This window comes from Dama dama, chromosome 4, assembly GCF_033118175.1.
Source record: "Dama dama isolate Ldn47 chromosome 4, ASM3311817v1, whole genome shotgun sequence".
Taxonomy (NCBI): domain Eukaryota; kingdom Metazoa; phylum Chordata; class Mammalia; order Artiodactyla; family Cervidae; genus Dama; species Dama dama.
Window position 1 is genome coordinate 56,688,545 of NC_083684.1, and position 24,410 is coordinate 56,712,954.

A 24,410-nucleotide genomic window follows, 5' to 3' on the forward strand; every position below is an offset into this window, starting at 1 on the left:
GATATGTTTGTGTGTTTATGAACCGCCTCCCCCACCAAGTGTCAGCAGACTGAGCCAACATTGTCCGCCAAGGGCTGTACAAAGTGATTTGTACATGTTGACTCATTTGGCATAACGTGTCCATCTCTGCATAATGATGGTTAGCTCTAGGCGGTGCACATGGGAGAGTTAACTGAGGTAATACAGTAATAGCGGGGCCTAGACCACGGCCAGTGTCCATACTTCAAGGGTGTTTTGTTTGCGGCCCTATAGTTCTGACTGTGGGGATGTGTCCCATTTGTGGGTGTCTGTGGGGCTGAATCTTGGTTTGGCCTGCGTCTGTGTGCATCAGCATTTGCGGGTGTCCTGTGATTCGTCATCAACACGTATTTACGGAGCAGTTCTGTGCTGGATGTTGGAAATACTGCTGAAGAAGGCAGTTCTGAGTCTGTCTTCCTGGAGTGCCCAGTTCCGTAGCGGAGACAGACCTGTCACCAGACAAGGGAGGAAGCATAGGCAGAGGGGTGAGAGCTGGGATGCAGGAGGCACAGGGCACTGGGCGAGCCCAGAAGACTTGCCCAGTTCGGCTAATGGGGCATCAGGAAGGACTTCCTGGAGGAGGGCATGTCTGGTCTGAGATGAAGGATGAGGGGGTATGAGTAGGCAAGGGAGGCCAGGAGGGGGCTGAGGTAGAAGGAAGGTTACTTGCAGGATGCTGTGTGATGTGATGATTTACTGAGGTGACCGTGTGTGCAACTATGGATGTGTGTGTGTGTGTATGTTTGCACATGTGCACATGTGTGTACAGTGCAGACACAGCGACCCAGGGCATCTGCACAGGATAATGTGTGCATACTATCTCTTCCCTGTCTGGGGGGAATGGCGGCTTTATCAGGCACTGGGTTAGACCCTTTATTTGGCATTTCTCAGAGAATTGCCCTGCCTGCAAGGCCTGCCTGGGCTCCCCAGCCTGGATGTGAATTAACACATGTGTGGTCTTGAGCAGGTCTTGCCTCCTGTTCGGTCTTGGGCTCCACATCTCTGGACTGGGTTCTGGGTTGCACCCTGGCCGTCTCCCAGGAGGAGGGGACTCTGGGAGTGTGAGTAGGTGCACATATGTGTATGTCTATCTGAGTGACCTGTGTGTGTGTACACATCTCTGTATGTCTGTTTAGTGACTGTGTGTGTGTGTACATTTGAGTCTACCTTTATGTCTGAGTGACTCGGGGGGCTGTGTGTGTGTGTGCATATCTTGTGTAAGTACATCTTTGTCTATATGAGAGACCCGGATGTGTGTGTATATGCACATCTGTATCTCTCTATGTGTCTGAGAGACTCTGAATGTGTGTGTACCTGTCTGTATGTGTGTCTGAGTGACTCTGGGTGTGTGAGTGTGTACCTGTTTGTATGTGTGAGTGACTCTGGGGGTGTGTGTGTACCTGTATGTGTGTCTGAGTGACTCTGGGTGTGTGAGTGTGTACCTGTGTGTGTGTCTGAGTGACTCTGGGTGTGTGAGTGTGTACCTGTATGTGTGTCTGAGTGACACTGGGTGTGTGAGTGTGTACTTGTATGTGTGTCTGAGTGACTCTGGGTGTGTGAGTGTGTACCTGTATGTGTGTCTGAGTGACTCTGGGTGTGTGAGTGTGTACCTGTTTGTATGTGTGAGTGACTCTGGGGGTGTGTGTGTACCTGTTTGTATGTCTGAGTGACTCTGGGGGTGTGTGTGTACTTGTATGTGTGTCTGAGTGACTCTGGGTGTGTGTGTGTGTACCTGTGTGTGTGTCTGAGTGACTCTGGATGTGTTACTGTGTACCTGTATGTGTGTCTGAGTGACTCTGGGGGTGTGTGTGTGTACCTGTGTGTGTCTGAGTGACTCTGGGTGTGTATGTGTGTGTACCTGTATGTGTGTCTGAGTGACTCTGGTGTGTGAGTGTGTACCTGTTTGTATGTCTGAGTGACTCTGGGTGTGTGTGTGTACCTGTATGTGTGTCTGAGTGACTCTGGGTGTGTGAGTGTGTACCTGTATGTGTGTCTGAGTGACACTGGGTGTGTGAGTGTGTACTTGTATGTGTGTCTGAGTGACTCTGGGTGTGTGAGTGTGTACCTGTATGTGTGTCTGAGTGACTCTGGGTGTGTGAGTGTGTACCTGTTTGTATGTGTGAGTGACTGGGTGTGTGAGTGTGTAACTGTGTGTCTGAATGAGTCTGAGTAAGTGTGCACAGCTTGTGTGTGTACATCTTGGTGTGTCTTATCTCAGTGACCTGGGTGTGAGTGTGTACCTGTCTCTTTCATTCTGTGTGTGTATGTGTGTGTGTATGTCTGGTGTGTGTCTATCTGAGTGACCTGGGTGTGTATGTGTGTATGCACATCTGTGTCTATCTGTACATCTGTCTGTGAGTGACTCTGGTGTGCGTGTGTGTGTGTTTGGGGGTGACTCGGTGTGCAAGTGTATGTACAGGCAGGTGTGCCCACACATGTCTGGGTGTGCGTTTTGCATATCTGCTGGTGTCATTGTGTCTGGGCTCACATCTCCATCTGCACACATTCCCGTCTGGGATCTGCGCACCTGTCCCCGTGTGCGTTTGCATGGTCTCGGTCCGTGTCGGGGCCCCGCCTGGCTGAGGCTGTGGTGTGTGCGCTCCGTGGCAGCTCCTGTCAGCACAGCTGCGGGGCCACCGCTCTTGTTGTGTCTGCATCCTCCCCCTTGACACCCAGGAGTGTTTCACTCCCTGGAGGCCGCCCCAAGGACAGCTGTGGGGTGTGGGTGTGAAACACTGCTCCCGGGGAGGCCGGGCTGGGCCAGTGGGCGCGCAGAGGTTCCCGGCAGTGCTGACCCAGCCCACAGGGGCTCCCAGGCCCCAGCCTTGCTTGAAGTGGGCTTTGGAGGCCGGGGACCCAGGGGACAGGCCAAGCGGGGCCGGGAGGGGTGAGGGGCAGCCCTTGGGCCCTCTATATTTAGCCCCGTTTTCGGTAAGTGCTAACGAGAAGCTGGCCCAAGTCTGCTAAAACCGGCTGGGGGAAATGCAGAGGAGAAGTGAAAGTCCGCAGAGGGAGGGGCGGGGGAGGGCGAAGGGGACCCAGGGTCCCAGGCCTGGGGCAGTCGGGCAAGCGGGTGTGAGCCCAGGGGCGGGGCAGCCCTGGGCGGGTCTGACCCGCGGGTGGTGGGACTCGAGGGGCCCCGCTGGGTCCTACAGGGCTTTTTCCTGCCTGTTCCTCTGAAAAGTCACACGCTGCCTGCGATGGGAGGAGGGAGGGGTGACCCTAAGCAGCCAGCCAGACTTTCTGTGCAGATGAATGAGGCTTTGACGGGGTACTTCTGAAGGTGTGTGTGGGGGGGGGACGTTAGAGCAAATTAGAGTCACCTGAAAGGGGGCTTGAAAAAATGAGGACACTTAGGTCTCACCTTGTGCCATATCACTGTGCCAGAGTGCTGTGAGGTGGGAGTGGGCCTGAGTCTCCGTCTAGAGCTGAGAGAGAGAGGGCGCGAGAGAGCCTGCAGGATGGGGTCTCAGCAAGCTTCTCCCCAGGGTCACCATACCGTGAGTCCCCATGAAGACATCACTGAAGCTTTGGGTCCATGGTGTAAATGGAGTCCCCCCCAGTTCATCCCTGGCGGGGATGGTTTGATGAGACCCTCCTCCTGGGTTGGGCTCGAGGAAGGAAGAGGAGAGGGGAGGACAGAGGCCTGGGGAACGGGCAGCTCTGGCCATTTTGCTGTCAGCCCAGTTGATGCTGCAGGGGTGTGTGGGCTGTATGGGAGCTGGGGGCGGGGGCAGGATTGGGGAAACAGTGGTAGAAAGTTCCCCTCAAACCACGTTTGCTTCTGCAGCCACCATTCCTACAGAGGGGAGGTGACCTTAAAGGTTTAAGGTCAGGTGGGAGCCCCTGGGGGACTGGGGCTGAGGGTCGAAGATCAGATGACCACAGAGAGAGGATCCTTTCCTGCGTTTGTTCATTCCAAAGACAGAGTCCCAGACTGTGCAGTGGTGACTCCAGTCTGGGCCCTGAGGGGCCCACCATCTAGGGTAGAGGTCACTGCCAAGGAGGTCAGGGTGTGTTGGGAGCAAAGGGAGCCCAGACGAGAGAGGCACTGACCACCTGGGCAGTCCGGGAGGCCCTCACGGAGGAGGTGACGTGGAGCTGGGGCCTTAAAGAGGAGCAGGAGTTTGCTAGTCAAGAAGGAAAGGGTCGTCCCAGGTGGGAGGGGAGCAGAGGCAAAGGCCTGGAGGAGAGAGAGCAGGGCGGCCCTTGTTCATCCCACCCACGCGTCCTGTTGAGGACCCCAGATGAGTCAGCCCTGCCCCAAGGGCTTCCTAGCCTGATGGGGGAGACATTCTGGGGCCCAGATGGCGGCAACCTTTAGGACGGTGATGGGGAGGTGGAGCCAGGGTGGAGGGAAGAGGGCAGAGACCCCCCACCTGAAGTCATCAGGGTGGTGACTTCAAGGAGGACGGAGCCTGTGCTGGGTCCTGAAGGATGAGCAGGAGGTCGCCAGGCAGACAGAGTGGGAACAGCGTTCCAGGCCGAGGGACCAGCCCATGCCCAGGCTCTTTACGTGACAGAGAGGCAGCAGGACAGAGGCAGGAACAAGTAAGAGATGGAGGGAGCCGCAGGGAGGGATAGACATTCATAACCTGGGCTGCCAAGCTGGGTGATGCTGGGGACCCAGCAGTGAGTCAGCCCAGGCCTGTTCGCTGATCAGTGGGGAAGGACAAGGGCACAGGTGACCTCAGCCCTGCGGGCTCCGGGCTGGATTGGTGAGGAGAGGCTGCCTTAGTTGGCTAGGGCTGCCATAGCAAAGTACCCCCAGATGGGATGGCTTACACGATAGAAATTATTTTTCTCAAAATTCTGGAGGCTGGAAGTCCAAGGTCAAGGTGTCAGCAGGGTTAGTTTCTTCCAAGGCCTCCCTCCTTGGCTTGGGGTGGGCGTCGGCTCCTCGGGTCCTCACCTGGTCTTCCCTCTGTGCCTGTCCATGTCCCAGTCTCGTTGTCTTATTGGGGACACCAGTCATCCTGGATCAGGGCCTCAGGCTAGGCCTGATCTGTACGTAGGGCCTGATCTCATTTTGACTTCATTACCTCTGTAAAGATCCTGTCTCCAAAGACGGTCGCAGTCTGAGTTACTGGGGGTTAGGAATCCAAGAGAGGAATGTCTAGGGCTACAGCTCAGCACACAGCAGAGGCTGAGGATGAGCGCGGGCCCTCTGGGGTGGAGGTGGGGCCTGGGGCCGCCCCGGTCTGTGAGCAGGAGGGGCATTCACCGGCGAGGTGGGGAGGAAAGAACCTGTAGGGCCTGGACCCCTGCCCGCGCCCCTCGTCAAGCAGAGGGCGATGCCAGCGTGACTGAAGAGAAAGGTGCATGAGTGCTGAGAGACGGGCGGCGGAGGGTGACGAGGGTCACACCCTGATGGCCAGGATGGGGAGCCTGGGCTTTTCTTAGGAGGCGGGGAACCATGGAAGGGGTCACGGCTGGGGAAGGGGCTTCTGGTGGCAGCGTGGTCACTGGTTGGAAGGAGGGGCTGCGGAGGCGGCCAGGGCACGACTTTCCAGAATGCTGGCAGGGATGTAGGGCTACTCTAGGGTTTGTGGTTGCCTGCAGCAGGGCCAAGGGCTAGGAGATTTATTTATTTGGCTTTAAAATATTATTTATTCTTTATCTGGCTGTGCTGGGTCTTCGTCACTGCACAGGCTTGTCTCTAGTTTCGGTGAGCAGGGGCCACTCTCCAGGTGCCGTGCGCAGGCTTCTCATTGCAGTGGCCTCCCTTGTGGTGGAGTGCGGGCTCTAGGGGACTCAGGCCTCGGTAGTTAGGGCTCCCAGGATCTAGAGCTTAGGCTCAGGTTTTGTGGCACACGGACTCAGCTGCCCCTTGGCATGTGGAATCTTCCTGGACCAGGGATTGAACTTGTGTCTCCTGCAGGTGACAGGATTTTTGGCAGGTGGATTCTTTGCCACTGAGCGACCAAAGAAGCTGAGTCTGGGAGTTTTAGAGCCAGGATCAGGCAGGGCTCCTGCTTCTTGATGCCCCAGGGTCAGGAGGCTGGGAGACTCCTTCCTTGGCTCCCTTTGTGACCTCCTGGGTCTCAGGGTCCTTAACCACTCATTGCCCCTTCCCCAGTGCCCAGAAACAGGGCCTGAACTCCGGGAGCATCTGGGCACCTGCTCCCCACCCCAACCTCGTAAGCTTACGCCTTAGTAGGACTATGTGCCGGCTTATTATTATTATTAGCTTGTTTTATTTCTTTTTTGTGTGTGAAAACATACATATAGTAAAACGCTCAGGTTTTAAAAGTGTATAGTTTGATGAATTTTTGCATATGTACAGACCACCACCCCAAACCACCAAACAGATCACCTCCCAGGACATTTGTAACCCTCTGAAGGCTTCTTCACACCCTTTTCAGGTCAGCACCCCTCAAAATGTGCCCACTAATCTGACCTTAATCACCTGAGGTCATCGTTCCTGTTTCTGAATTTCCCTTAATTGGAGTCCTGCTGTCTGTCCACTTCTGTGTCTCACGTCTTTCCCTTGGCAGCAGGTTTGCAAGATTCAGTGTGTGTGATGCAGGAGCTGGTTCTTTTCTGGGCTGTGGGGTATTTCGCTGTATGGACGTACCAATGTGTTTACTCGTCCCCGGTTAATGGACTCTTGAGCTGTTTCCAGTCACGGGGGTGGGGGGGGTGCGGTTAGGAAAGGGCTGCTGCCCGGAACACATGTGCCCGGGGCGGTGGTGGGCAGGACGCGCCTTCCTCTTGGGTGGATGCTGGCAGAAGATGTGCTGGGAAGCGGCACCTCTCTAAGTTTCCTGAATTGTGCTTGGATGGATTTACACCCGCGTCAGCAGTGTGTACCCTGGCTTTTTCCGTTTTCTTTCCCTTTGTCGGCGCCCGGCCTTCGTTGCTGCGCGGGCTGCTCTCTAGTTGTAGCGCACAGGCTTCTCATTGCGGTGGCTTCTCTGGTTGCGGAGCACTGGCTCGAGAGCCCAGGCGTCAGTAGCTGTGGTGCCTGGGCTTAGTTGCTTCGAGGTGCGTGGGATCTTCCTGGATCAGGGATCAAACCTGTGTCCCCTGCACTGGCAGGCAGATTCTTTACCACTGAGCCACAAGGGAAGCCCTGAGCTGGTTTTTTAATCAGGAATTTCAAATCAGAGTGGCATTCCTTGTCTAGTGACCCTCAGTTGCAAAATACCTGGACTTCTTTTTCAGTTGCAGAGGCTCTTTCAGGTCTCTCTTTTCTAGCTGGCCTTCTTTAACTATCTTGGACGCAGAGCACGCTAGCGTTGGATGGCTCCTTTGATAGAACGGGGTCTTGGTGGGGATTTGGAGTGAGTTGTGAGATGTTAGGGTCAGAGTCAGGGTCGGGAGTAAGGTATGAGGCCAAGCAGGGAGTCAAGGTCAGATGAAGGACTTGGGCCATCTGGATGAGAGCTGGGGATCAGTGCGGGTAAGAAAATTGAGAATGGGTCGGTCAGAAACCCAGACTAAGAGTCTAGGACCAGGAAGGGCTGGGTTTGAATGGCTGTCAGGGTGAGCCTGGGTTGGAGTCACTGTGGAGATGAGGTGGAGGGGATCAGAATGGGTTCATCAGACTGTAACGATACTGATTAGAAGTGGGAGCCCCAGAGTCACAAGGACCCTGATCCAACCCGAGTGCCTCTGCTGTCTCACGGGGCTCTTGGGGAGCTGCCATCTGCCTGGAACCTCAGTTTTCTCCCCTGTAAAATGGGGGTAAGACTGGCACCAGCTGCCAACGTGAGCTCTGAGTCATATCTTGCGCTGTGCTGGCAGCACTCACTGTCCCGTGACCAGAATCGGAGCGTTGAGAGCATGGGGTTGTTTCCCTTGCTCCAGGTCCCCTGTTTGCCACCTCCTTCCATTTCCTGGGCCTGCGGGACTGTAGGGTGGGATGGAGTTGGTAGGGTGGGGGCTCCAGGTTGGATTAAGGGCTGCAGTCCCAGGTAAGGCTGTAGTCTAGGGTTAGGTCTGAGGACGAGGTCAGGGCAGAAGCAGATGGGGTTGGAGTTAGAGTCACAGAGATGAGAGCGGGGCCGCCCAGCCTGAAAGGGAGGCGGAGGGGGGAGTGGACGGGAAAGTGGTGGGCCGGGGAGGGGGCCTGGGGCGCTGAATCACACCGGAGATCTGAGGACTCACTCCTGGGGGATGCTGCCGTCCCTCACACCTCCCAGGCCCTACTCAGAGTGGAAAACATGCCTCACCGAAACCTGGTGGGGCAGGATGGGCGCCTGGGCGGCCGCTGCGAGGAGGCCCAATGCTGAGTCGCTCCTTCGGAGCATCACCAGCCTCCCCCAACCCCGGGCGGCCAGAGCCTCCCCAGGACCAAGGGCCAACCCCACCTCCCGCCCTGCCCCAGGTCTCTCAGGGGGTTGGAGGTGACCCTCCCTGTGCCACCTTTCAGAGGGGCCAAGAGGCTCCTCTCCTGTCCTACCGGTGGAGGGCAGGGGCCTGGAGCAGAGGGCATGTCTCCCAGAAAGAGACACTTGCAAGGTGGCAGGGAACGTCGGGGTATGGCGGGAGAGGCTGGGTGGTGCTGGGGGAGCGGCCCCAGAGCCCTACTGGCTTCCGCACCCTTACCCCACTGGCATCCCTCATCTGTCCTCAGAAATAAGAATGTCTAAGCCCCTGGAGGCCGAGAAGCAAGGTCTGGACTCCCCCTCAGAGCACACAGGTAAGTGGGGAATGGGGCAGGGAGGGCAGAGGTTACCACGGGCGGAGGCAGGGGCGCGGCGGGGGTTTTAGGGTCGGGGGCTGGTGACAACTCACCCGTCGTCCCTCTCATTACAGACACTGAAAGAAATGGACCAGACACTAACCATCAGGTCAGAAGGCAGCGAATGGGTAGCGGGGAGAGGGGCAAAAGGGAGCAGAGCGGAGCTCTGTGGGGCAGGGGCAGGGGCAGGGTGTCAGAAGTTGCTTCATCTCACTGTTCCCATCGCCCACCCCCACTTGCTCTTTGCAGAACCCCCAGAATAAGACCTCCCCGTTCTCCGTGTCCCCGACTGGCCCCAGCACCAAGGTAAGCCCCGGTCAGAGCAGCCAGGGTGACCGCTCAGGTATGACATTTGGTAGAGGGTCCCAGATGCCTGCTGTGGGCCTGGGGCCTGGCACCTTGGTGACAGGACTCCTCCCGCCCCTTCTCACCCTCAGGCTCCCGCCCCAGGCCTGTGACTCACCAGGGCTCCTTCCCCTTCCCTGGGGGGGTGGGGGTGGCCAGGGAAATCCCCCCCAGAGCCCCAGGGCGATGAACAACAGGAAGCTGAGGGCCCCGCCCCCATCCCAACTTCCCTGACCGAACAGGGGCCCGCCCCACCCCCACCCCCCCAATGTACACACTCGGGGCCAGGCCAGGAGTGGGGAGCAGGTAGGGCAGATCCAGTGATGATGCTGCAGGAGAGGACAGCGGGGGGGACCGGAAGTGGTCAGATGGAGCAAATCCCACATCCAGATGGGGCCCTGCTGCTGGGCACAGCTGGGCTTCAGGAGATGTCTGGTGCCTGGGTCTTCACCCTCCAGTCTGGTGGTGGTGGCCGGCTGATCTAGAGGCCTGAAGATGGGGCAGGGGCAGAGGGAGCCCGGGCGGGACTCCTGACCCTGACCAGTGGTGATCGGAGGACGGGGTGGGGGGCCCGGAGGTGCTTTGAGACTGTGGGAAAGTCACCCTGTCACTCCGGGCTCCTTAGTCTCCTCTAACCCGGCAGTAGGGGCGGGCAGATTGGGGGACCTCTTGACAGGTGTCCGGTTCAGAGTGCACAGACATGACCTGGGGAGAAGGCCCCTGACTCTGACCAGCTTCACTCTGATCTCAAGCTGGGCTCTGGCCTCTGCCCTCAGAGCCAGGAGCATCCATCGCCCCCCTCCCCGCCCCCAGCCCTGCCCCACCCTCATCTGAATGCCCCACAGCAGCCCTGCTTCTCCCCTAGGAGACCAGTGGGGGCCAGGGGAGCAAAGGTCCTCGCTCCCTTCTGCACCAGGTCTCCGTCCACATCTGGTCTGCACTCCCTGCGCTTGCTGCTCCATCCCACTGCATCCATTCTGTGTAGTCTTTCCCTCAGGATGTCAGACAGATGCACACTCCACCCTGTATAATTATTTACATCACAATTTTGTTAAATTGGTTCAATTAAAAAAAATTTTATTACGGAAAATGTGAAACAGATACAAAAGTAGAAGGAAGACCATAACGAAAACAAACCTCCAGGTAACTTGTCACTCGGCTTCAACAATGATCAACTCATGAACTGGCTTGCTTTCTCAACAGCTAAAATAAAACTTTTTTTTTTAATGGAAATTTCATGAATGGAAAACCAGAATCACTTGCCATGGAAATAAAGACAATGATTATTAAAATTACCCAGAGATTTTTGCCTGGTGTAGGGTCTAAACCTGAGACTAGTTCTTTATTTGTTAGAAAGGAAGGTGAGCCAGGGTTGGAAGGTATTAGAGACATCCTTGCACCTAATGAAGACTTTTCTTAGCAGACCCAGAGAGAAGGAAACAGCCCCGAGAAGCCTAGTTTTTAAAAAACCTTTCATTAAAATATGACACACACTTAGATCCTTGGCATACAACTCTGGATTTTCACAAACTGAACACGTGTGTCGTCAGCATCAGATCGAAAAACAGAAGATGACCAGACTTCCAGAAGTCCTTTAATTTCCCCAGGAGGGCAGCCATGGCCCTGGCTTCTAATTCCGCTGTTTCACACTGCATCCGCGTTCCCCTTAGACTTTCTGACACTTGGATCCCACCCCTGGGGCATGGCACTCACTCTCCGTTATTTGGCTTTTCCCCCGCCTCTGTCTGTCTGTCAGCCTCAGTCTGTGTCGCAAACGCCATGCACGCTCCTGCCAAGTCACTGTGTTGCCTTGCACAGGTCGCTTTCCCTCTATAGACCTTCTTTTGCAAGACGTTGTTGGGACATTGGGCTGAAGGATGATACCTAATATTCCCCTCTGGGCCCGAGAGTGAGACCCATCAAGCCACACACCCCCACGCCATGTGTCTTTTACCAATAGACTTCTCAGGCCAGCCCACCATTGTCTGGCTTTTTGTGTGGGAGGGGAAGAAGGCAGGGACCTAGAGACCACTGTGAGCTGGTCTGTCATACGTGGTGGATGCAGATGCATCTGTGTACCCCATGGAGAGACGAGGAGGGGCTCAGCGGACTCTGGGGTGGAGGCTGACAGCTGGCAGACCTGAACCACATCTGGCCTGCAAACACCCTGCCGTGTTTCTTAGAATTTTACTGGTAGGAGCAGAGTGGGGGCTGGTTAGGCCCCCCTTAATGCAGGCGGGCATGCTCTTTCCAGCCCACTCCGTCCACACCTGCCCAAATCACCCATTTGCGTCATCTGCCTATTTCCTTAGGCTTTGACTTGGTGACCCATATTCTAAGGCGGTGATTTTTCTTTAATACCTTAAGACCCTTTCTTCCAACAAAGTCTTGTTCCACTGGACAGACAAGAGATGTACTTTGCGCTAAAGCAGATGAGGGATGTGGTACCCAGAACCCTTGTGTCCCCCAGGCGTCATTTCCCATTTGACACATAGGGAACTGACCCCCAAGAGGGTAAAAGTACTCTCCGAAGGTGACGCCCTCCTGTTGGGAATTTGAGTGCAGAAGGTGTGTTAACCTTTCTGACGGATGTGGAAACTGAGGCTAAACTGAGCGGTTAGCAGGCCCCTGCAGACCTCGCCCCCACCCCCCAGTCTGCTCCTCTCCGTGCCAGCGCGGGGCTGGCGTTGCCACACACGTGCCCTCTTTTTGGTTCGCAGGTGGGCATTCTCTCTGGCCTCCACCTAACATTCTGGGGTCCCGGACCCTGCCTCTCTCCCCCCCAGATCAAGGCTGAAGACCCCAGCGGCGACACAGCCCCAGCAGCACCCCCGCCTCCGCAGCCGGCTCAGCCACACTTGCCCCAGGCCCAGCTCATGTTGACTGGCAGCCAGCTAGCCGGAGTAAGTACCAGGGCGCACAGGGATGGGGGACGATGTTGGGGGGTGAGGGGAAACAGGCCAGCCGCTTCCCGTCTGTTACAGGACCCACGGTGGCCTGGGGTATCCCGCCAGTCCCACGGTCACTCTGTCCACGCCTGCCTCTTCTGCCTGGTAACCCGCTTGGCTCAAGGCGCCAACTAACCCCTCTCTGCCTTCTCTGCTCCTCCCACGCTCCTCCTCCGGCCCCGCCCCGGCCCCGCCCCCCCCCCCCCCCCGCAGCTCACGGCCCTGATGCCGGCTCAGCAGCAGCTCCTCCTGCAGCAAGCGCAGGCCCAGCTCCTGGCCGCCGCCGTGCAGCAGTCCAGCGCCGCCGCCGCCGCCGCAGCCTCCACCTCCTCCTCCTCTTCCTCCTCCTCCTCCTCCTCGACCTCGCAGCCCCCAGCCTCCTCCTCCTCCGGGGGAGGCGACCTGCCACCACCACAGTCTGCCAGCCAGCCCCCAGGAACCCCACAGCTCACCCTGTCCCAGCCCATCCAACTCACAGCACAGGTAAGGGCGGCCCCCAGGGGAGCACCCTCCCCCGGCCGAGGACCCGAGACTGTGCAGGATGCTGGCTGGTCCCCGGCTACCATTTACCATTCTGACCCCAGCCCCTGGCCGGGCAGTCCCCCGGCAACCCTAGGAAGCTTTGGGACACGCTGCCACCAATCATTGGGGTGTAGAGCAAGGCTTGGAGGGAGGACACCCTCCATGTGATGGGAGTGCCTGACTCCCCAATTTCTGTGCACCTCGCTGAGGGGGCCCAGCCACCTGGGAGGCTGACACGTCATCCTCAGTTTACAGCAGAGGAAACCTGGGGTCACCTCAGTGAGCAGGACCTGTGTGTGGGCCCCGAATGAAAGGCTGAGACTTAGAATCAGTGTCCCCACATCATGTCCCCTGGCTCATTCAGTGAGACCCTCTTTCAGAAAGAGGTCCGTGATGTATGGGTCAGGAAATGCCACGTTCTGTCTCCCAATTCTACAGACTTCCAGTCTACGTGAAATCATGCATGAGGGGCCATATTAGCTTCTAGGCCTGGCACAACAAAGTATCACAAATGGGGTGGCTTAAAACAACCAAAATGCATCATGTCAGACCAGAAGTCCAAAATCAAGGTGTCAGTAGAGCTGGGCTCCCTGTGAAGGCTCTAGGGGGAATCCCTCTTTGCTTCTTCCAGCTTCTGGTGGTACGGGAAATGGCTGACTTTCTCATAGATGGATGACTCCAATCTCTGCCCCCGTCACTGCATGGCCATCTTCTCTGTGCGTGTCGGTCTCTGTGTCCATGTTTCCCCTCCTTGTAAAAGGACAGCAGCCATTGAATTAGGGCCCACCCTAATAACCTCATTTTAACTTGATCATATCTGCCAAGACCTCGTTTTCAAACCAGGTCGTAGTTACAGGCACCAGGGGTTAGAATTCCCATCATATCTTTTTAGGGAACACATCCAACCGGGGCAGTGGCCAGTTCAACTGTTGGCAGTGGCCCGCAGACTTCCCGTAAGGATGGCTGACAGGAGCTGAGTAGCAGTCGGGCAGGCCTCCTCTTGATAGGCTGCTCTCTCTGGTGCGCCCCTTCCTTCCGCACCTGCCGTGTCCCCCATCTGTGCTGTTCACCTTGTTTCCATATAGCATTCGAGTCTGTGACCCGTGTTGTAGGACAGCCAAGGGCCTTAGGAAACCTTAGAGCAAGGGACCCTGTGTAACTTCCCACAGCCCTGAGTTTCTCACAGTGACTCTTCCTGGGATCCTCCTCTTTCTCCGCCCCTTCCCAAGGAATCCCCTGGCGGCCTGTGCTGTCTGCACCAGGGAGCTGTCCAGCACCCACGAGGCTGTTCCCTTGGCAGCAGTTAGCCTCTGATGGACCGGCTCCACTGCTGGCCAGCACTCTTATTTGGGGCTGTCCTTAATACGGAGCACACTTCTGCCTTCTTAGCTCTTCCTGCCACTGGCTTCTCAGCAACACAGAGCAATCTGGCTTCACTGTTCTATAGTGACTTTCCCAAACAGATCCTCCCAATGCCTGGCTCGCCACTGTTGCCCCATGTAGTCTGTCGGACGTGGCCTTGGTACCAGGCACTGTGCTAACACGACCGCCTTGAACCCACAGACCCTCATCATGCCTGAGGCTCTGGGGGAGTGAAGTGACTTCGCCTGCCTCAGGTCATACTGTGAGCTCAAGGGGCATTGCCAGCCCAGGAGTCCAGAGCTGTAACCACATGATCTGGGGCTGCTGCCCCTCTCTGGCACCCTTCCCTCCCGGCCACTAGAGACCCTTGTGATTTGCCTCGCAGCACACACCTCTCTTCACTGGGCAGTGCTGAGGCTCAGGGCTCCTCACTCGGCTCCTCCAATCTCTGTCCTCCTTTCTATCTGGAAGTCAGCCCCCTCTCTTTATCTGGTCAGCTCCTCCTCTTCCTTTAAGTTCCAGCTCAGGAGCCTGTGCCTCCAGGAAGTCTTCCATGACTTCTCTTTCTCTCGCTGGTTTGATTTTCTGCTTTCTGATCACCAAAGGCTGTGTGAAAATAGGCCCTCGAAAGTCTCTGTTGAAGGAACACAGACTACAGGGAGGGCAGAGGGACAGGGCAGCCTAGTGCAGACCCAGCCAGGCCATCAGCCCTAGGAGCAGCAGATGCTCCTGTTCAGCCAGCGCCTCCAGACTCCCCACAGATCCCAGGAGCAGCAGGCTGACCCTCTGCCACCCACTGTCCTGCCTGCACTCTGATTCTCCAGGCCTCCTCCTGCCCAGCCCTCTCCTCTCACTTTGCCTGCCCCAGCTTCCCCCAGTTCTGATCTTCATCTGTCCCCTGCGAGTGCCAAGCTGGGCTGAGGTGGTTTCCTGGGAGTTCCATCGCCCCGTGATCTCACTTCCCCAGCAGGCAAATGTTTATCCCGGGCAGCCCAGGAGCAGGAAACCAAGCTGCCTGTGCCCCAGCCGCGGTGGGCACCACGTCCTCCTGTGCTCGCTGCCCCGCTGCAGTCACAGCCAGCCTGGCCTGGGCTTGACTCTCTTCCCAGCCTGTGTCTTGTGCATGCCGGGGCCACTTAACTTCTCGCCCCTGCTCAGCTCCGTCCCGCCCTCAGTTCACAGATATTTCCCTGTGTCGAGCCCTGGCGGGAAGCAGGCATGACTCACACAGAGCCTTGTCCCCCAAGGGGCTCCCAGTCTTGTAGGGAAACAGACACACCAACAAGCCACCAAGAAATGTTTGAGAAGTTCTAAGAAAGTTAAAGGGCTTCCCAGGTGGCACTAGTGGTAAAGAACCTGCCTGCCAATGCAGGAGACCTAAGAGACGCGGGTTCAATCCCTGGGTCATCAAGACCCCATAGAGTAGGGCATGGCAACCCACTCCAGTATTCTTGCCTGGAGAAACCCATGGCCAGAGAAGCCTGGTGGGCTACAGTCCATGGGGCCCCACAGAGTGGGACACGACCGAAGTGACTTAGCACACATGCAGGCAAGAAAGGCGAAAGCCCCTTCATGGCCCTGTCGCTGTGAGATTGTCTATGAAGGTCAGAGAGAAAGCCCGGCTTCTGTCCCTGTAACGCCGGCTTCCAAACAGGAATGTCGGTCAGCGTGGCAGGAGCCTTCCTTGCATTTTCCCATCTTGAACAGATGAAGAGGTGATTATAATACCATTTTACCACTGACTTTTTTTTTTTGGCTGCACCACATGTCTTGTGGAATCTCAGTTCCCTGACCAGGCAATGAACCCGAGCCCTTGGCAGTGAAAGCAGAGAGTCCTAACCATTGGACCACAGGATTCTCTCTAATACAATTTTACACTCTGTGCGGTCAGCACTGGGCACAGTGCTTTCTACCGAGGGGGCTTCACAGATATTTACTGAATCAATGAGGGATGTTTTGCCGCAGCTTTTCAATCAAGGGTAGGGAAGACATCTCTCCAGGGGAGTCATTCAGAATGTCTAGGGTATGAGAGGCATTGATTGAACATTTATATTCACTGCTAAAACATCATTTTGTGTCTGGAGAGCCTGGGGAGTTGGGGGATGTCCCCATTTCATCTTACGGCCGCAGCAAATAGAGCTCAATAAGATCTTTTAGGCAGGTAGGACATAGTGAAGAAAGGTGACTGGGAGAAACCTGCTGGGAGTGGTGGGACACAGGAAAATAAAAGCGGCTGTGCCTGAGGGAATCAGGGCAGGCTTCCCGGTGGAGGTGGCATCTGAACCAAGGGGGGACAGGTAGGAGTGTGCCAGGTGGATGAGTGGGGGAAAGGGTTCCAGGCATGGGAATGGCAAATGCAAAGTGAGAGAGTGGGGCAGGTTTGGGGGGGGCAGTGGGTGGGCGCGAATAAAGGATGAGGTGGGAGGAGGTGTCAGTGCAGCCACAACCCCCCCTCTAGGCAGTTAAAGAGTAAGAGGGAGTATTTGGCTCAGGCCACTGAAAAGACCCAGCCTAGAATATCAGACCCGGCCCCAGGGATCTGTCTTCCTTTTCATTCCGAGGCAGTCACAGTGGATACCAGCACTTCTAGCCTTGCAGCCACCGTGCCCAGGGAGATAAAACACACCCATTGTCAAGAGTCATTGTCTCCTGACCCTGAGAAGGTGGGCTCAGTCCCACCTGGACTACGTGACATGAGAGTGGGAAGGGCAGGACCCCAGGAGGAGATGAGTCCTGCCACTAGAGAAGAGTTGGGGGATGCCAGGTGAGCCCAGGCACCCATCCGGAGGTGTTCAACCATACACCCCCAAGCCCCACAGTCCAGGAGCCAGGCCAAGGCTCACCGGTCACTCCAGGACTCGTGGGCTGGGAATCTGTTGTGGCTTGTCTATCCTGGAATTTTAGCATGAGGTAACATGGAATGTTGGGCTCCGATGGTAAAGAATCTTTCTGCCAGTGCAGTCTATGTGGGTTCGATCCTTGGGTCAGGAAGATCCCCTGGAGAAGGGAATGGCAACCCACTCCAGTATTCTTGCCTGAAGAATCCCATGGAGCCTGGCGGGTTGCAGTCCACGGGCTCTCAAAGAGTCCAACACAACTTGGTGACTGACAACAACAGCATGGGATGTTATATGCAATTGGCACGTGGGTGTTTTTCCTCCCTGTTGACTGGTTCTCTGTTCCACCGTGTTCTGCCCCAGTCGCTGCTCCACGTGGCAAGGGCCAACCTCTGGGGGATGGGGGTATACACAGACAGGCCACCTCTGTCCACCTGTAACTGCAGCCTTTAGAGCTTCCCCCAGTGGAGGGGACTGGAGGAGTCATAGTCATTTATTCATTCAGCTAACACTTACTGAGCACCTTGTGTATGCCAGGCTCTCGTTCGTGGCCCTGAGGGGACAGCTGGGAGCAAGGCAGAGGGGGCTGCCCTTGAGGACGTTATTATGTTCTAGTGGAGAGACAGACAGTAAACAAGTCAACAAACCAGCAAAACAAGACGGTTTTAGCATAAGTGTAATGAAGAAAATGAAACAGGGTGCTGCCCTAGAGGGAGGAAGCCACTTTTTTTTTTTGGCAGCGCTGCACAGCACACTGGGTCGGGGATTGAACCCTTATTTATTGATTTTAACACCAAAAGCATTTTGTTTTGGGGTTTAGCCGATTAACAGTGTTGTGATAGTTTCAGGTGAACAGCTAAGGGACTCAGCCATACATACACATGTATCCATTCTTCCCTGAATTGCGGGAGGAAGTCACTTTCAAAGGGTGGTCAGGAAAAGCTTCACTGAGAAGGTGGCCTTTGAGAACCAAGGCCTGAATGAGTCAGGCATGAAGGCAGTAGGAGAGCTTAGGAAAGGGCAACAGCAGGCACAAAGGTCCTGAGGTAGAAACCAGCTTGACTTGTTCAGGGCACAGAGGAAGGTGAAATGTGTGAAACAGAGTGAGTGGGAGACAAGTGGGAGGTGAGGGGCCATAGCAGAGGCAGGCAGGACTGGCTTTTGCAGCGTCTCGTAGGCAAGATCAAACAGTTGGGAAGGTTTGCTGGGTGTGATGGGAGGCAGTGGGGCTGCTAAAGCAGGTTAGGAGTGTGCCCCAACTGACCCTTTACAAAGCTCCTTCCAGCTGCTGTGGGTAGAATGGACTAGAAGCGAGGAGCCGAGTGGGAAGCCCTTGTAGGCATCCCTGAAGGCGATGAGAGTGAAGGTGGGGTCCAGCATGCTATTTTGTATGGATCCTGTAGGTCAAGGGTGACTCCTGGGACTCTGGCTTCAGTGACTGGGTGGTGGTGAGATGGTTTCCTGAGCTGGGGAAGGCAGGGGAGGAACAGGGTGTTTTGGAGGGCGGGGCTGGGGAACCAGGAGTTTCACTTTGGACATGGTAGGGTTCAGAGAGTCTGTTAATCACCCAAAAGTAGAGACATCAAATAGGCAGATGGATATTGGAGGCTGAAGCTTGGTGGAAGATCTGGGTGGGAGCTGAAAGTTGTCAGTTTCCAGGAAGAGGATGGACCCATGGGGCTCCTGCCCTCGAGAGCGCATGGGGTGACATGAGGCGGGTGACGTGAGGGTGCAGTGCCAGCAAATGCTTGTGTTGGGGGAGTATGTTCTGGATTTCGAGATGCTTTGAGAATAATAATATTACTCAGGCCTCAAAACAACCCAGTGAAGAGTTAGACATTATTACTCTCATTATGTAGATGAAAGAGCGATCCAGGTGGTGCTAGTGGTAAAGAACCCACCTGCCAGTGTGGGAGACATAAGAGACACGGGCTCGACCCCTGAGTCAGGAAGAGTCCCTGGAGAAGGAAATGGCAACCCACTCCAGTATTCTTGCCTGGAGAAGCCCATGGACAGAGGAGCCTGGTGGGCTACAGTCCATTGGGTCTCAAAGAGTCAGATACGACTGAAGCGACTTAGCATGCATGTACACATAGGTGAAAAACTGAGGCCCCGAGAGAAATGACTCAGTAAAATGACTGCTGTTTAAGGAGAACCCCTTGAGTGAATCAGGGATCAGGCTAAATGTTCTATATGCATTGTCTCATTTAATTCTTTAACAGCCCCATGAGATAAGAATTATTGAGGTGTCAGTTGAAGAAATTAAGGCTTAAAGAGGGTAAAGAACTGCCCGTGGTCTCAGGTGTGTAAAGGACAGTCAGGTGTCTGGCTGGCTCCAGAGCCCAGGTATTCCAGGACACCATGCATTGTTACCCTAGACAGTACAGCCCAGAGAGAGAGTTGGCTTACCCCCAAGTCACTCAGGAATTCACTGGTGGTGCACTGCTTAAGGGGCTTCCGTGGTTGCTCAGTGGTAAAAGAATCTTCCTGCAAATGTAGGAGATACAGGTTCGATCCCTGGGTTGGGAAGATCTCCTGGAGAAGGAAATGGCAACCCACTCCCATTATTCTTGCCAGGAAAATTCCATGGACAGAGGAAGCTTGGGGTCTCAGAGTTGGACATGACTGAGCCACTGTGCGTGCACACACGTCAGTGATTAGGACTATGTGCTATCACTGCCAAGGGCCCGAGTTTGAACCCTGGTTGGAGAACTAAGATCCCACAAGCTGTGAAGAGTGCCCCCGCCCTAAAAAATGAAGCAGGCACAACATCCAAGACTCAAATCGTCATGGTTCTCAGATGAAAGGGACCCTTGAACCCCCCAGGTGACCTTCCTACCCATTGTGGGAACTCCCTCCATGCTGTTCTGAGCAGGTGGGGGTGCAGTGTCACCCAGGCGGCCCCCAGGATGGATGCTCTCTGCCCCCCCAAAGTGGCCCCTTCCACTGCTGGGTTTTCACACAGTCACTGCAGTGTACTTTACACAGTTCCCAGCCCCCATCCCTTCCCATCCTCCGCACTCGACCTCACTTCAGGTTCTTCATGTCCTGGCAGCACAGTGTCCAGAACAGGTTGTAATTTGCCCTATCAGGGAGGGCAAGCCAATGTAGACATGTGCGCTGACACCTTCCTCTTGGGGCGGCTGTCGGTGTGTGTGGAGGCCAGTCTTGGGGGGCAGGGGGGTCGGCCTGTGCGGTGGAGTGAGGCGCTGCACCTGCTGGGCTTGGCCCGGGTGCCTCTAGTTCCTTCTCAAGGCTGCCTCCTCCCCCCAGGTGGAACCAGCCCAGTGGGCGATTACACTGCAGTTCACCCATAGGTCATATAACCGCCCTGTCTCAGTCTTTCTGCCCCCAGTCTGCGGCCAAGATCCTGCCTGGGGCAAAACCCAGTCGTTTGGCACCCAGACACCATCAGTCCTAAGATTTATCTTATGCATTTGCTGAAAATTCATGTATCACCTGTACCGCCCTGCTCTGGGGCAGGGGGGTGATCAGATGACAGCGATGAGCAAGAATGTGGCCCTTTCCTTCTCAGCTTTGATAGGCTGTGCTAGCCCTCTGTTCTGGTTTTTCTCGAAGGTTAGGGACAGAGCAGATGATCCACTAATATCCCAGCGGGGGTCCAGCAGGCATGCCTCCGATTACTCTAACTGTTCCACGGCCTGTTTCGGTCCTAACACGCCCCCAAGTGGCTTCAGATGGCTAGCCGGTTCAGATGGCGCTAGGTTGTGGAGATATGGCGCTCCCTACTGGCTAACCCTTGGTCTTGCGGCAGCTCACTGCTCTTCCCAGAATCTCCTCTCTCGTTCTCTTTTCCCACACACTGATGTATGTACGTATGTATTCATTTGGCTGTGCCAGGTCTTAATTGCAGCAGGCAGGATCTTTAGTTGCCGCATGTGAACTCCCTGGTCAGGGAACAAAGATCCCAAAAGCTGTGTGGCAGCTAAAAAAAAAAAAAATTCAATGGCAAGTTGTAGAGGCTTTATTTTTTTGTTTGTTTTGGCTGCCACGCAGCTTGCAAGTTCTTCAATACTGACCAGGGGTCGAACCCAGGCCCCAGCAGTGAAAGTGCAGAATTCTGACCAGATTACCAGGGAATTCCCTCTATTAATATTTTAGAACAAGAACCTGGGTTCCACAGACCATCCCAACAGGGGTCTGTGGATAGAATTCAGGGGTGAGAGTCCATGAACTTGGATGGGAAAAAATTATGTCTCGGTTTTCACTATCCTCTCACTGAAAACGTAGTAGCTCCTTCTGGTATGCATAAAGGCAGCAGAGCACAGTAGTGTTGGGAGCGCTTGGACTTTGTCACCCACAGAATGCACGGATATTTCCATATTGTATTACAGTTGTTGCAGATCTTTTAAAATATAATTTTCAATCATTGCTTTGAAATTATAGTAGTCATCCAGCTCATTGCTTGCTCCTATTTAATGGGTTAACAAAGAAGCCCATTGATTACTGTTTATCACAGTCAAAAATATATTTGATGATTGTATTTTAATATAAGTAATTTGCTTTGAAGCTCTATATAGTTTATGTTGCACGTTTGTTTGTTTCTTTTAATTCTGAGAAGAGGGGGTGGGTTTTGGCAGATGTTGAAGAATTCAGAGCACAAAAGTGTATAGGAAAAAATTTGAAAAAAAAATTTGGTAGGGGACTTCGCTGGCAGTCTAATGGTTAGGACTCTGTGCTTCTACTCCAGGGGTCACGGGTTCGATCTCTGGTTGGGGAATTAAGAACCTGCAAGCTGTGACACTCGGCCAAAACAAAGATACGAAAAAATTTTTGGTAGGACTTGTGGATAGACTGGATGGATAAGGGAGAGGAATGGAGGGAGGAATCAGGGCTGATCCCCCAGTTCGTGGTCTGAGTATTGGTGGGTGGGGGACTAGTTAAGGTTCTCATGCAACTCCTCACTGTGAGACCCACACAAATGGCGATGCATTTCCCCATCTTTGCCCTCTCCCTGCTGATTCAGAAAGAAATTTGCAGACCTCTCTTTCAGCCTTCTGGAGATAAAGGGGGATTTCTCCTGAGAGTCACACTCCCAGAGAGACAAGAGTTAGCAAATCTTTTTATTCTTATTCTTATTTATTTATTTTAATCAATAAGCTGAGAGTTACTCAAAATCAGAACAATGCTACTAACAAGATTATTTCTGGCCTTACTTTTTGGATTCAATTCAGTGGACACTTAATGGGGGCTTTCCAGGCTCTACTAAGGGTGAGGTGGTGGTGTTTAGTCACTCAGTCATGTCCAACTCTTTGCGAGCCCATGGAGTGTAGCCCGCCAGGTTCCTCTGTCCCAGGGATTTCTCAGGCAAGAATACTGGAGTAGGTTGCCATTTCCTTCCCCAGGAGATCTTCCTGAACCAGGGATTGAACCCAGGTCTCCTGCATTCCAGGCGGATTCTTTACTGCCGAGCCACTGGGGATGCTAAGGGTTAGGGATACAAATAGAATAAGACATGGCCTCTACCTTCTAGAGTTTCAGTGTAGTGGAGGAAATGAGATCACAGGCACATGCACTGCATTCTGAGAAATGCAGCATAGAGCAAGGTGGGAACAGTTTTGTGGGGCCAAAGTTTATATAACTTTCAGGGCCTTTTAAGGAAAAGAGGACAGGGAGTTCTCTGGTGTCCCAGTGGCTAGGATTCCAGGCTTTCATTGCCGTGAGCCTGGGTTCATTCCTTTGTTGGGGAACTGAGATCCCATGAGCCACACGACGTGGCCAAAACAATAATAAATAAATATAAAATGAAAACTACTGAAAAGTACACAGATCGTAAGTATACAGCTCAATGAGACTAACAAACTGAGCACACCCATTTAACAGGTACCCAGATCAAGAAGTTGAGTATGGCCAGGCCTCTAGAAGCCCCTGAGGATCTCTTTTGGTCTGTGAAAGTGTTAGTGGCTCAGTTGTGTTCAACTCTTTGTGATCCCATGGACTGTAGCCTGTCAGGCTCCTTTGTCCATCAAATTCTCCAGGCAAGAATACTGGAGTTGGTTGCCATTCCCTTCTCCAGGGGATCTTCCTGACCTAGGGATTGAACCTGGGTCTCCTGCACTGCAGGCAGATTCTATATGCTCTGAGCCACACATACAAATGGAATTTAAAAATCCAGGTGTAGCCAAGGTTGGTTCCTCCTGAGGACTGGAGAAAAGGATTTGTTCCGGGCCTCTCTCCTTGGCTTGCAGATGACCACCTTCTCTCTGCATCTCTTCATGTCATCTTCCCTCTGTCCATGTTTGTCTTTGCAAATTTCCCCGGATTATATGGATACTAGTCATAATGGATCAGTGCCCACCCTAATGACCTCATTTTAACATGATCATCTGCAAAGACTATTTTCAGATAACATCACCCTCTGGAGTCCTGGGGAGGTTAGGATTCCAACATATCTTTTTTTTAGAGGGTAAGGGGGGAACGACACAATTCAACTCATAACAATGCCAAAGAGTTTTCCTAAGTGATTGTGCCAATTTAATCAGCCACTTGTTGTTCATTCGCTAAGTTGTGTCCAGCTCTTTGCAACTCCATGGACTGCAGCACACCAGGCTTCCCTGTCCTTCTCTATCTCCTGGAGCTTGCTCAAACTCATGTCTACTGAGTTCGTGATGCCATCCAACCAATCCAACCATCTCATCCTCTGTTGAACCCCCTTCTCCTCGTGCCTTCAAGCTTTCCCAGCATCAGGGTCTTTTCTAATGAGCCGACTCTTCGCATCAGGTGGCCAAAGCTTCACCTTCATCATCAGTCCTTCCAATGAACATTCAGGTTGATTTCCTTTAGAATTAATTAACTGGTTTGATCTCCTTGGAGTCCAAGGGATTCTCAAGAGTCTGGTCACTAGGGGCTGGAGTATTTTAAAGCTAATTCCAGGCATGATATCATATGCCTTAGGAGTGTTTTAAAAGGAAGGAAGACTTGGTCTGATTTACATTTTTAAGCGATTCTATCTGTTCTGTGGGAATATAAGACAAGGCAAATATCCCATCAAGAAAGAAAAGGTAAATAAAGAGTGAGCTCTCCTGTGATGGCACATGTAGGATGCTCGGGCCCTTCAGGCGCCCTCAGCTCAGGGTGTGTCCAGCGACCTGCGCTCCATCCCTTGATGACTGGTGCCATCCGGCCCTGGGGAGCACCACTTGGGGCTTGGGGGATGCTGAGGGAGGAACTGGGCCAGGACTCAGGCTGTCTTTCTGTCCGCCCTCCTCCCTGCCAGGACATCCAGCAGCTCCTCCAGCTCCAGCAGCTGGTGCTTGTGCCAGGTCACCACCTCCAGCCACCTGCTCAGTTCCTGCTGCCACAGGCCCAGCAGAGTCAGCCAGGTAAGACCCCCTACCCTGGACGGCCTCCCCCGACACCTCCACATGACTCCCGATGCCCCCCCTCACCCCGTGTGGTCCCTCTTGTCCTCCCAGGCCTGCTACCGACGCCAAATCTATTCCAGCTACCTCAGCAAACCCAGGGAGCTCTTCTGACCTCCCAGCCCCGGGCAGGGCTGCCCACACAGGTGAGTGGTCTACTGAGTGCTTCGGGGTGGGGGTGAAAGGCGTGAAGTTGGAGGAGTGAGGGTCTGCTTCCCATTTGGCCCACCCACAGCCATGGGGGCCGGGATGGGGGTCGGAAGCCTCAGGGCCCAGCGCTGTTCTGCTACTGATTTGCTGTGGGACC

At 54.4% G+C, this 24,410-nt stretch overlaps 1 protein-coding gene across 16 annotated transcripts in view; it reads left to right on the top strand.

The window, feature by feature from the left end:
- The window catches only part of POU2F2 (POU class 2 homeobox 2), a 36,684-nt gene that overhangs the window by 702 nt on the left and 11,572 nt on the right, over positions 1-24,410 (top strand). For 10 of the 16 annotated variants that reach the window (XR_009692454.1, XM_061139426.1, XM_061139428.1 and 7 more), the window contains exons 2-8: positions 8,600-8,665; positions 8,782-8,816; positions 8,957-9,013; positions 11,839-11,955; positions 12,214-12,483; positions 23,959-24,064; positions 24,158-24,249. Coding sequence is in view for 15 of the 16 variants with exons in the window: in XM_061139426.1 (XP_060995409.1) it covers positions 8,600-8,665; positions 8,782-8,816; positions 8,957-9,013; positions 11,839-11,955; positions 12,214-12,483; positions 23,959-24,064; positions 24,158-24,249 (743 nt within the window). In the remaining variant the exon portion in view is untranslated. The remainder of the gene's footprint in view (positions 1-8,599; positions 8,666-8,781; positions 8,817-8,956; positions 9,014-11,838; positions 11,956-12,213; positions 12,484-23,958; positions 24,065-24,157; positions 24,250-24,410) is intronic. The other 6 variants (XM_061139431.1, XM_061139433.1, XM_061139434.1 and 3 more) reach the window with 1 other exon arrangement.